At 39.5% G+C, this 13,125-nt stretch overlaps 1 protein-coding gene across 1 annotated transcript in view; it reads left to right on the forward strand.

Moving 5' to 3' along the window:
• Positions 1-7,805, forward strand: part of ACOX2 (acyl-CoA oxidase 2) — a 32,737-nt gene extending 24,932 nt beyond the window's left edge. Inside the window, exons 13-15 of the mRNA XM_034408773.3 lie at positions 537-754; positions 5,323-5,455; positions 7,029-7,805. Coding sequence (XP_034264664.1) covers positions 537-754; positions 5,323-5,455; positions 7,029-7,091 — 414 coding nt within the window. The 3' untranslated portion in view covers positions 7,092-7,805. The remainder of the gene's footprint in view (positions 1-536; positions 755-5,322; positions 5,456-7,028) is intronic.
• Positions 7,806-13,125: the final 5,320 nt, after the last annotated feature.

Here is a 13,125-nt window from a genome sequence, read left to right on the forward strand (position 1 = left end):
GAATGTAAATTCAAAATGGTGGACACAAACGATTACTTAGGTTAATGCTGCTCAAGAGACTTTCTAATAAAAACATGGGGATTTGTCCACTGGTGGGATTCAAGTAAGTTAACAACCGGTTCTCTGCCCTAATGATTTCTTCCAACAACCAGTTTGCCAAACTGCTCAGAAAGATAACAACCGGTTCTCCCGAAGTGGTGTGAACTGGCTGAATCCCACCACTGGATTTGTCTAGACACACCCACCTCCAACCTCAAACTGACCAAATATGAGGGAACATTAACCCGTTTGGAGAAACATGCCTTTCAGATGTACTTCCCAGATAGGTGAAAATCTTTCCAGACAAATTTTCTGATCCCAGTTCCTGAAATCACTTTGAGCAGCTACTGAAGATATTGAAATGGAAGCCCTACTGTGTAGTAGAACTTTTCCAATGGGTCTCTTTCCAACCATTTTTTGACATACAAACTTTTAATATATGTTCAACTTTATGGTATAAAGATCTGGGATATGACTCTCTCTGTTAACTTTTTCAGGCTCATAGCCATTACATTGTGGTACAAAAATTTACTGAAGAGTTGGAGAAACATGCAAAAGAATCTGCCATCTGGAGGATCCTCAAAAATCTCTGTGATCTCTTTGCACTACATGGGATTTTCTCTAATGCAGGAGATTTTATGCAGGATGCGTATTTTTCTACAGAACAAATTGACAGGGTGACTGAAACATACCTGGACCTCTTGACAGTCATTCGGTGAGGTGGTTTTCCTCTCTCCGCAAAAATGCATTTCATTCCGTATTTGGCTGGTACTTTTGCAAATCTAACAAACTGCCTAATCTTTGGATAAACAAAAAGGGAGGCTGGCACATTTAAGGGATCCTTCGAGAAACGCTGATATCGCTTTATTGTTCTCCATAAACCTACTTTGCATCTGCTTCTCTATCAAGATTAACCGTATCATGTGACATTTCTGTGGGCACTGGACTCCCTTCTGTGTGAGTGAGTGAATATGAAAAGGGAGTTAATGTTTATCTATTTTATTTATTTATTTATTTATTTATTTTGTCAAGCATATATAAGATTACAGATTGTGAATACATGAAATGTATAAACATGATTATGAATACATGAGATGGTTACAAATAAAAGGGGACATTAGGACAGGGATGGTGGGCATGTTGGTGTGCTTATGCACGTCCCTTACAGACCTCTTAGGAATGGGGTGAGGTCAATAGTAGACAGTTTAAGGTTAAAGTTTTGGGGGTTTGGGGAAGAAACCACAGAGTCAGGTAGTGCATTCCAGGCATTGACCACTCTGTTGCTGAAGTGGTATTTTCTGCAATCAAGTTTGGAGCGGTTTCCTTAAGTTTGTATCTATCATGTGCTCGTGTCTTGTTGTGGTTGAAGCTGAAGTAGTTATTGACAGATAGGACATTGTAGCGGATAATTGTATGCACTACGCATAGGTCAGACTGAAGGCAGCATAGTTCTAAATTGTCTAAGGCCAAAATTTCAAGTCTGGTGGCATAAGGTATTCTTTTGCGAGCAGAGGAGTGGAGGATTCTTCTCGTGAAATATCTCTGGACTCTCCCAATTGTATTAATGTCCGATATGCAGCAAAAACCAATTTGCCCAAGAAATGTCTATTTTTATACGTTTTAATTGTATCCTGCCTTTATTATTTTTATAAATATCTCAAGGGAGTGAACATACTTACTGCAATACTCCTTCCTCCTCCAATTTTGCCCACAACAACCCTGTTGCCTAAGGTGAGCTGAGAGTTTGGCTGAGAGACAGTGACTGGCCCAGGGTCACCCAGCTGGCTTTCATGCCTAAGATGCGACTAGAGCTCATTGTCTCTGGTTTCTAGCCTTAACCACTAAATCAAACTGGCTCTATGCCACAGTCATTGAGGAACACACTAGGTGCACACTAGATCAGCCTCTTCAAATTTCTGGTTGATTTCCTCATTTATTTTCCTCATGGGAACCTGGCAATGAGCACTGGAAATTCTTTTCTTTCTTTCCTTCTGTCAGGTTTCGAGGTCATCTCAAATAAATTGCATTTCAAACAAAGTCTTTGATGAAAAACTCCCATTTATTAAGCACAACATTCTAACTCCGACTCCATCGCAGCCAACACTGACTTCCTGACCCAAAACCCTCCCTTTCCTTTCCCCACTCCTCTGCACTCATTGGCCATCTTCCAAGTCACTCTACCCCTAATCTACTGCTCCAGCTCAAAGGAATTTCCTCCCTCCCCTCCCATCTCCTAGGGGATATTATCTCCAGGGAAAATAAGTAGGTGAAAAGTCAAACGTCCCTTTCCAGACGCCTCCGCTTCTCCTTCTTATGTCAGCACTAAAGTAAATGCAGCTTGAAGTGCTGACACTTTCCTTCCCACCTTCCTCTTTCCTTTCCTCCCTCCCTTTTTCCTTCCCTTTTCCTTCTTTCTTTCTGTTCCTTCCTCCCTGTTCCTTCCTTTCTTCCCTCCCTCATCTATCCTTCCTTACCTGAACAGAAAAACAGAAAACTAACTTCCTTCCTTCCCTCCCCTCCCCAGTAGGCTGCTGCTGGGTGGGAGATTATGTAAATGGCTGGGAAACTGTCACAGAACATTAAAAAAATATCACATGACCATAGCAGCAGCCCAGCAGTGCTGAAGCAGCCATAACTTTCCCACATTTCATTCCCTCAGAAATAATGGGTCCTAACCAGGGGTGCTATTCAACAGGTTCTGGAGAACCGGTAGCGGAAATTTTAAGTAGTTCGGAGAACCGGCAAATACCACCTCTGGCTGGCTCCAGAGTAGGGTGGGAATGGGGATTTTGCAGTATCCTTCCCCTGGAGTGGGGTGGGAATGGAGATTTTGCAGTATCCTTCCCCTGGAGCAGGGTGGGAATGGAGATTTTGCAGTATCCTTCCCCTGCCATGCCCACCAAGCCACATCATGCCCACCAAGCCACGCCCACAGAACCAATAGTAAAAAAAAAACTGAATTCCATCACTGGTCCTAACATTCTGTAAGTTAGCCCATTTGAGGTACTACAGCTTTGTTGACAAAGTTTTGCCCTATGATGCATTATTTGCCCACTTAAAGGCTGCAGACAGAAGAGTTTTCTCAGTATATAAATGTTGTTTGACAGAATGAAAATGAACGGGACAAGCAACATCTGTTTGGCAGAGGATAAGATGTTTTACAGAGTGCAAAAAAGCAGCCTAGATCTAATTTACTTGACTTATTATAAACAGAACCATAATGACTACTTTTTTCATTTTGTGTTCTATTGCTACCATTGAAATACTATCCTAGTATTCCCCCCCCGCCCAACTCATTTCTTTCCTCTGTAAAACAGGATTATATGTCTTTTGAGGTCTGAGAATCATCCTAGTCTTTAAGTTTGTAAAAAGGCTGATTCATTTTGGGAGCAAACCACGGTCAATGGAACCGCTGAGAAAAATTTTCAGTGGTCATAAGAGGGTACGGCTCCAATAAGCTTCTTGCTTTATCTTCAGAGTTAATAGAACAATAAACTATATTGCAAAACAAATGGACCGTGTGTATATAATTTATAAAGCTTGCAGAATCTGGTTGTATTGGTGGACAATTATGGTACATATTTTTGGTTTTGTTGAAAGGATATGTGTACAAGTTCAAAGAATGTAATCAAAGAGCAAAGAAAGAAAATGTAGAGGGAAATTAGAAGTGGGTAGAAAAGGTTAAAAAAAAAGGAGCCTCCAGTAAAATGAATGGAATTAAAAATGAAAGTGATGATACTATTTGGGAAGAAATTTGGAGAAACGAGTATTTTAGAAAGTGGGAATAATAGTAATATACTTAAAAGCAGAATTGAAATTAGGGCCATTAATATTACACCCCACCCCCACCCACCCCAAAAAAATGAAATGGAAGTCTGCATAAATAGGGAAAGGTGATAAGAGTAAATGCAAAAGTTATGTGGGAGGGAGGCTTAGGTTTCTGGAAAGGAACAAGGAAAGGACAAGATTTGGATTAAAATGTTACAAGAGTTGGCAAGAGCAAGATATGTGACTTTCCCCATGTGGCTGGTCAGCTGGTATGCAGACTAAATTTTTGCTTTAACCTGCCCAATCTTTTTTATACTGTATCAGGTCAAGGATAGTTTATGCTGCACTACTGTTTATTAATATAATTAACATATTTTGTTAATTATATTAATGGGAGTTGTGAAACAAAATTAACTCTTTATACTATTATTTAGCTTATGCAAATTGTTGATCAAAGCATCTTTTTTCATTCTGGCTCATATGTATAACTTTCATTAGCTTCCATGCTCAGTTAGAGAGCCTTGCAGTTGCTTCTGAATTCCTGTTGTTCTAGATCAGGGCTGTCAAACTCATGGCCAGATGCGTCACACACTGGCCACACCCACGCCTGATTTAGCGAAGGGGAAAAAAGTTGTGATACATGACAACGCGCGTTTGACACCCGTTCTAGATTTTACAAAGTTAAAGGGACACATGCTTCTATACCAGGGGTGTCAAACTCAAGGCCTGGGGGCCGGATCCGGCCTGCAGAGTACTTAGATCTGGCCCGTGGGATCACCCTGGAAACAGCAAAGGACTGGCCCGTGGTGCTTCTGCCAGTGAAAATGGGCTCCCTAGCTCTGTTTTCGGCTGCCACAGTCTCCTACAACCCTCTGCCAATGAAAATGGAGCCCTCCCGAGTTCCGTTTTTACTGGCAGAGGGTTGCAGGACGCCGTGGCAGCCAAAAACAGAGCTCAGGAGCCTGTTTTCACTGGCAGAGTGCTCGGTACCACCACAGGCGCCCCCGACAGAAGTGATGTCGAGCTGGCCATACCCACCCTGGCCCCTCCACCCTGGCCCCCAGAGGTCAAACACAACCCTAATGCGGCCCTCAATGAAATCGAGTTTGACATGCCTGTTCTATACAGACAGAAGTCTGGAACCCAAATTATTACTTGCAGGAACTTCAGGCCAGGGCCAATGGCAAAAGATACTGAAAACTGTAGTTCTGCAGTATATGGGACAGTCATAGGTTACCTCTCTAGGAACTTCTATCCCAATGGTGATCCATCCATTTCCTGCCCATGAGTCACATATTTTACCAGTGCTTGATTTTTTAAAAACTTGTTTACTTCGATGCTTAAAAATTGCTGCTACCTCTGTACCTTTAGTTTTTACATTTCTGATTTCAGTCAGTTTTGATATCTATATGAAAACTTCTGTTCGATACTTGGGCTGTACTTTCAGTACTTTTTTTGGGTAGAACTAATGACTGATAAATTATGACTCATAAAGTATTTTCTGTGCTCTTTCAGGAGAGATGCTGTGCCATTGGTGGATGCCTTTGACTTTTCTGATGCACGTTTAAATTCAGCCCTGGGAAGCTATGATGGCCATGTCTATCAGAGGCTTTATGAGTGGGCCAAGAAGTCACCAACCAATCACCAGGTGAGAAGAATCAATGGAATAGAAATAGCATTAGCACTTAGACTTATATACCACTTCACAGTGCTTTCCAGCCCTGTCTAAAGGGTTTACGGAGTCAGCATATTGCCCCCAACAATCTGGGTGCTAAAGGAAGGGAAGGGAAGGGAGTCAAGCTATTCTTCAAAGCATCTGAGGGTAGGACAAGAAGCAATGGGTAGAAACTAATCCAGGAGAGAAGCAATTTAGAACTAAGGAGAAATTTCCTGACAGTTAGAACAATTAATGGAATAACTTGCCTCCAGAAGTTGTAAATGCTCCAACACTGGAGGTTTTTAAGAAGATGTTGGATAACCATTTGTCTGAAGGGGTGTAGGTTCCCTGCCTAAGCAGGGGGGTGGACTAGAAGACCTCCAAGTTCCCTTCCAACTCTGTTATTCTATTCTATTCGGAATACCATTAAAATGCAATATTTAACAAGAAATAGTTGCTTTTTTCAGCATGACATGAAGACAAAATCTATTTTTCAGGCTGAACATGCATTATGAAAAATATATTATTTGTGTGATTCCCCATAACTTGGTTAATCCCATATAAACATATAAAATATATACAAATCTGGACATAAGAAGTGATAAGATAGAACTAACTGTAACCTAACAAGGGTTTATTAACAGAACTCAAAACAAACAGAAAAGGTTAAATTTGAAATGATTTGGGACACCCCTTGGAAGGAGAAAAAAGGGGATTTGAGGGCTGATTTGGAGGAGAGAAAAAGCAGGTAGCAGTCAAAGAAAAGGGCAGCTCTGCAAACAGCAAGAGAGGCAGGATGGCAGCAAAAAAAATTGTCATTACAAGAATACCAATTACCTGGTACAAAGAGCAATGAAAAATTAAAGCAGTCATTCTGAATAACTTTAAATTCTGAATTTAATGGTCTAATGGGATTTGAAATGGGCATGTATATTACTTCTAGGCCTCAAGCCTGATGCGGAGACCGTCTCAATGTTTCTAAATAGGACTTTGTACTCCTTTTCTGAAGTCCTTTCATGATAAGTTGGACAAGAAAATGCATTAAAAGGGAAAACTATGTACATGTTTTACAAACATGGGAACAGGCAATAGCCAGTTTAGTTTGTTTCACATAATACACTAAACTTGCATTAAGAAAACATAGTACCTAACCACTTTTACAAAATATACAGACCTAGCAGTTCAAAAGCATGTAAATGCAAGTAGATAAATAGGTACCACTTCAGTGGGAAGGTAACAGCATTCCATGCACTTTGGGGTATAGTCATGCTGGCCATATAAGCACGGAAGCATCTTCAGACAATGTTGGGCTCTTCAACTGTGTATTGGAAATGAGTACCACTCCCTAGAGTCAGACACAACTGGATAAGGGAAAAATTTACTTTCTATTAAGAACTTAGGAACCCTGGTTTCACTACATTTAGTTTAACACAGTGAACATAAAAATGGACAGTTAGTTATGAGGCAATAATGAGAAAATCAAGCTATTATGTTCTGCCTTGTCTTTGCCACCAAGTCATATGCCTAATGCTTTCCCTTCCCTTTCCCTTTCGCTTTCCAACAGGACGACCGGGTCTTCAAGACATACTTAAAACCACTTTTCCAGAATGCTCTCTCCAAGCTATGAAGAGGGGGTCTGACACAGGGTAACTCTTTTCCAAACTGCCTTTCAAGCAATACTGTCAGTTTTCCTTAATAAGCACATGAAATGTAATTGCAGACTGCCTTTAAGCTGGATAACATCAGACTCAATTCTCCCAAAGGTGCTTTTTCCAAAAGGCAACAGGACTTTTTTGATTTTTTTCCCTTTGAAAATGTTTTGTTTCTCATCCAAGAGGCGTCTTTAGAACTGAAGAGAAGAAGCTTCTTGGATGAGAAGCAAAACATTTTCAAAGAGAAAAAACCGGTCCACAGATCAGGAGTTGGGGACCGCTGCTTTAAAACAGTGATGATGGGGTGCTAATAGGAAAGGGTTCATAGAATTGGATTGGGGGATGGTGCTTTTGAATCGGTGCTGATTTATAGCAATTGCCTAGATTAGTCCTTGCAGTTGGGATAATAATATTATTTGTCAGCGTCTCAACGCTGACATAGAAAAGGGAGATAAGCCCTGAACTTTTGCCTGCTAAATCCCTTTGAAGCTCGGTCTCCGTGGAAATGAAGAGGGGGGAACATTCCTGTGAAATGACGAGACAAGAAGTCAGGAGAGTGACTTGGAAGATAGCCAATGAGAAGCAGAGAATTGGGGATCGGAAAGGGAGGGATTGGGGGGCAAAAGGTCAGTCTTGTCCGCACGAGTCATGATCCGGTTGCTGTACTCGAATAAAGAGATTTCCTTAAAGATTGGTAATTTGGAAATTCATTTATTTTGAGATAGCATCAAAGTCTGACATCATCATCATCATCATCATCATCATCATCATTATTATTATTATTATTATTATTATTATTATTATTATTATTATTGGAGGTCTTCTACTCCAATGCCCTGCTCAGGCAGGAAACCCTATACCATTTCAGACAAATGGTTGTCCAATCTCTTCTTAAAAACTTCCAGTGTTGGAGCACCCATAATTTCTGGAAGTAAATCGTTCCACTGCTTAATTGATCTGTCAGGAAATTTCTTCTTAGTTCTAGGTTGCTTCTCTTGATAATGAGAGGGAAGGACTGGCCCAAGGTCACCCAGTTGGATTATTGCCTACATTGGCATTAGAACTCACAGTCTCCCAGATTCTAGCCTGGTGCCTTAATCATTACACTAAAGTGGTTCTCATGAAAGTTTTAGGCCTTATTTAATTTTTGAAAAAGTTCTTAGTGAAACTCCCATTGGAGGCTTACTAGAGTTACTGAGCAAATCAATTTCACAAAATGACCCTGAGATAGCATCGCTGGGGGGCAGTTAGAAAATTACACCAGCTGTCCTTACCGATTGAATACATCCTGACCTCAAATCTGATTTTGCTTTACTTAAATGCATTCTCAGAACCAAACACATCATATATATTGTGCTGCCTCTCTCTTCTATCGCTTCTAAAATCTCAAAACTTGGGGATGCTTTTTCTTACTGCGCATATTACAAATGATTGCCGTTTTATCTTGCGACTGTTAACACTGGATTCAGATCTGTATTCAAACTGGGTCTCGTCTCCACTGTGTTTTGGACATTTGCTATTTCTCCATCTTCTACAAATAAAGTAACAAAAATTCACCGTGAGGTTAAAAGGAGTATGTTGAAATATAATAAACACACACACACACACACACACACACACACACCTTGCAGAGGAGAAATTCTGAAACATAGATGAGAATTGGATAAAACAAGGAGTTAGGTACAGCCAGAGGTATTATAAAGACATTTACAATTCTCTGTGAGATGAGCTAAGCAAATTTAAACTGGAATATGCGATTTGTCTACTTCTGCTTTGCAGTTACATTATATTTGTCTTTAAGTCACTGTCCTACAATCCCATTTATGAAGGAGCTTTTGAAGGACAAAAGAACACAATATACCAGTAGTTATATTTGTTATGTGGCTTAATTAAGAATAAAATGACTGACAGCCATTTTATTTTTAAAAAAAAAAACTCTGTTCAATATGCCCTGTTTCAAGTTGGAAACAATTGTTCAGACCTTTCTGGAAAGTTTCCAGTACTGTTTTAATTTTTTGGAGAAGTTACAAGTTCTAAATCAAGCACTGAACATCTTGGAACATCCAGAACATTTCCAATAACACCAGAATAACCCATTTCAAGCTTGAAATGTTTTGAATATAAATCAGTATCCTCTTATGGATAACATTCCAGTGTGTAAAGAATTTGCTCATCAGGCGTGACGTTAAATTACATGAGTGAAAAGGTGGTTTTTCTTAAATCTAATGGGTTTCACAAAATAAATACCCACAGGAGCAGCCCTAGGTTTGTTCCCCTGAAGGCTAGCAAATAATCATAATTGGCTGGCAACCAAGTGCAAAGGATGGATTTGGGCAGAGCAGGTGTCACAACCAGGGGCTTCAGTTGGGTACTGCTAAAAGTTATAAAGGCAGCCTAATTCACCTCATAAAGCTGTTAAAAATTGTTTCTTGAAGCACTCGACTGAAGCTCCTGGTTGGTACAGTGCTGAAGGTGTGGGCCTAGAAACCAGAAGACCAACTGGGAGACTGTGTGTCTTCTAGTCCTCTCTTAGGTACCAAAGCCAGCTAGGTGACTTTGGGCCACTTTCTCAGGTGAGTCCACCTTTCAGGTTTTTGCTGTGAAGCAATCGGATCAGAAGCATTAGATATGCTGCCTTGAATTACAGAAAATAAAGACATAGAAATCTAATAATAAATTAAAATTTGGCAGTCAAGTGTAAAGATTTAATTACTACAGTCATGAGGGATTGAAATTTTAAAGTTAAAGAGGTGCTATTTCAGAATCTTGACAAAATGCTATGAATGATAAAAACCACATTTTATTATAAAAGGTTTTAATTAATAAATTATGATCTGGGCTGGGCATAGATGAATGACTCCTGTGATTTACAGACAATAAAAATTAGCTTGCTCCAGTGGTTTCCTTTATCAGATTTACTTTCCTCTACAACCTTTAACATTTATTTCGAAGTTTCTATTCCTTTTTAGAGATAATCTTCCCTCCCTGCCCCCTCCCACCCACCCCAGCAAAGGAAAAGAAACAGGAAAAATAATTATCCACACAAAGGCTCAAGTAGAGGCACAATTTCCTGCAATGTCAGCAACAACAAAAACCAAAGCATTATTTTTCATTGCAAATTTCAATGCTTATAAAAATCTTATTAAAATTGCAATTTCTTTCAAATCCAATAATATTGAGAGTTATATACCAAGTTGCAAATTCAAAATGAGTTGCTTAATTGGTACAAAACATTACCATGTTACCCCAAAAATAAGACCCTGTCTTATATTTTTTTGAACCCTGAAATAAGCGCTTGGCCTTATTGCCATGCACTCAAAAGTCCAATTGGGCTTATTATCAGGGGATGTCTTATTTTAGGGGAAACAGGATACTATTTGCCCAGATTCATTATGAATTTCATCTTATTAAAAATACTAAATTATGTTTTCTGATGCAAATTAAACTACATATATACCAGAATATAACGCAGGGACCAATTTAATACAGCAAATGCTAAGGGTTTGCATCTGATTAATATTTAAACTTAGGTTTCTTCTCTACATAAAAATTTCTAAGAATAGATCCCATCCCAAAAATGTATGACGTCTCCAATTTAACTACTATATGTAAATAAGTATGTATGTATGCATGCACCTATGCATTTATGTATTTAAACTAATTTTAGAGGTAGTCCTCAAATTTGTTGTTTAAACAAGTTGTTAAATGAGTCATACCTGATTTTATGAACTTTTTTTTACCAGTTGTTAACTGAATCACTACAATTGCTAAGTGAGTCATGTGATCATTAAACTAATCTGGCTTCCGCCCATCGACACTGCTTGTCAGAAGCTGGCTGGCGACTGGTGATCACATGATCTTAGGACAGTACAGCTGTCAGAAATTCATTCCCACTGCCAAGTATCCAAATTTTGATCACATACAGTATCTGTGGTGATGCTGTGATAGTCGTAAGTGTGAGTATTAGTCACAAGTCACTTTTTTCAGTGTTGTTATAACTTCAAACAGTCGCTAAACAAATGATTGTCGAGGACTACCTGCAGAAGTGACACAAATGCAAATTTGGACTCACACAAAACCATGCAGGCCACTGCATTTTGGGCTGACTGACAGGTTCGGGAGGCTTTTTAAGGAAAGCCCCGTATACAGCGCACTGCAACAGTCAATTACATTATGCATGATGCATCTCTTTTGTTTTGTATTGATTTGTGGTTAGGGATCATGTTGGAATGGATGCCACCTCTTTCAGGAGAAACGTGTTTCTCCTGAAACGAGAAAGCTCTTGCTTTGTTCCTTATGCAATGCTGGCAATGGCACATAGCATGGTTAGGTTATACCGCGATACCTGATGCTTTAGTTTCCTGTTTCAAAACATTAATGGTGTAGGCCTGAAATAGTAAGTTGTGATAGGTCATCCTCTATCTCTCTATTTCCACTACCAATAAAGTGTCTCTTGCAATTTGCGGGTGGGAATTGAACACAGCGGATGTAGTCTGAGCAGTTTCAGCATCACCTTTTTGACTTACCAAGGTGAAGTGGGTATAATTGCTGGCATTCAGAGAATCTGAGGTTCGCTTTTCTGCATGGCAGCTGCCCTTATGCACTCTTCCTATTTGCCTCTCAAGATTGTCCCAGGCTAGTCTGAATTTGGTACATTTATGGGTCTCCAGCCACTACCCAATGCCCTGTGATCAAAATAGCCTATAAGCTCTGTAAAATAAATTAAGCAAACTTTTCATGGCAATCTGTCACGATCTGGTGCATCATTTAAATAGCCTGAAATCAGCATGCTTAAGAAACACATAAACTCGAGTGCGCATCTCTTAAAATAGCATGCTCTTAAATGTATTTTAAAGCAATTTCTGCACTGCTCTGTACAATATTTGTCAAAATATTGTTCCAGGATTCAAAATTATGTATTCAAACCAGAAACATTTAGGTAAGTTAGTAAAAGCTTTGGAAATATATAAGAAAGGCTTGGACTAACAGCTACATGGATTAATTCCCTAAGAATGCAGGTCAGCAGTAGCCTTTTTCTGTTCCAAATTGCAAACAACATGACTATGAAATCTAATCCATATGAAAAGTACATGCATACAGACTTACTGGCTACATTTGAACATATTAAACTATGGTTTAGCATTATATATGAGTCATGATAAACTCAAGGAAAACCTTGAGTTTATTTATTCATCTTCTCTATATCAATGAGCCGCAGTGGTGCAGTGGTTAGAGTCCAATACTGCAAGCTACTTCTGCTGATCACCGGCTGCCAGCAGTTTGGCAGATCGAATCTCACCAGGCTCAAGGTTGACTCAGCCTTCCATCCTTCCAAGGTTGGTAAAATGAGGACTCCGATTGTTGGGGGCAATATGCTGACTCTGTAAACCGCTTAGAGAGGGCTGTAAAGCACTATGAAGTGGTATATAAGTCTAAGTGCTATTGCTAAATGCTATATGGCCACGAAGACGAGAAAGATTTCAGTCTCCATAGTTTTTGCTTTCTGACTATAAACTATGAAAAAAATCACCAAGTTGTTTAAATATACATCAAGGTTAGTTCTAAAAGTATAATCCAGGGTTCATAAGCAAAAGTAAACCACTAGAAATTTTAAAGAGCTCTTGGGAACAAATGGACCAAGTATTCGGATTCTATACTGGAAAGAATAATCTTTCTGTATCTGAACGGATCCTTGGAATTTTGAGATCATGTTGGGGAGATTGTCAACAAAAGATTGCCATGGAAAGATACTTATTCATGAAAAAATTGCTCTAAACGGCATAGGCAAAAATGAAATTTATCAGAACCAAAATACTTAAGTTGCTTCTGCAACCAAGTTTCTGCTCCCTGCTCTCCAACCCACTTCATTTTCTAAGAACGCCTTACATGAGGCCAAAGGCCCCGCTAGGGAACAAACGCTTCACCAGAGAATAGGGCTTTGTATAGCATGCCAACTTCTCATTTAATTATCAGATGGGGCAGAGAGCAGAACAGGAGGTACGGCATATT

Source organism: Pantherophis guttatus, chromosome 2 (genome assembly GCF_059756535.1).
Source record: "Pantherophis guttatus breed Tessera chromosome 2, ASM5975653v1, whole genome shotgun sequence".
Classification (NCBI taxonomy): domain Eukaryota; kingdom Metazoa; phylum Chordata; class Lepidosauria; order Squamata; family Colubridae; genus Pantherophis; species Pantherophis guttatus.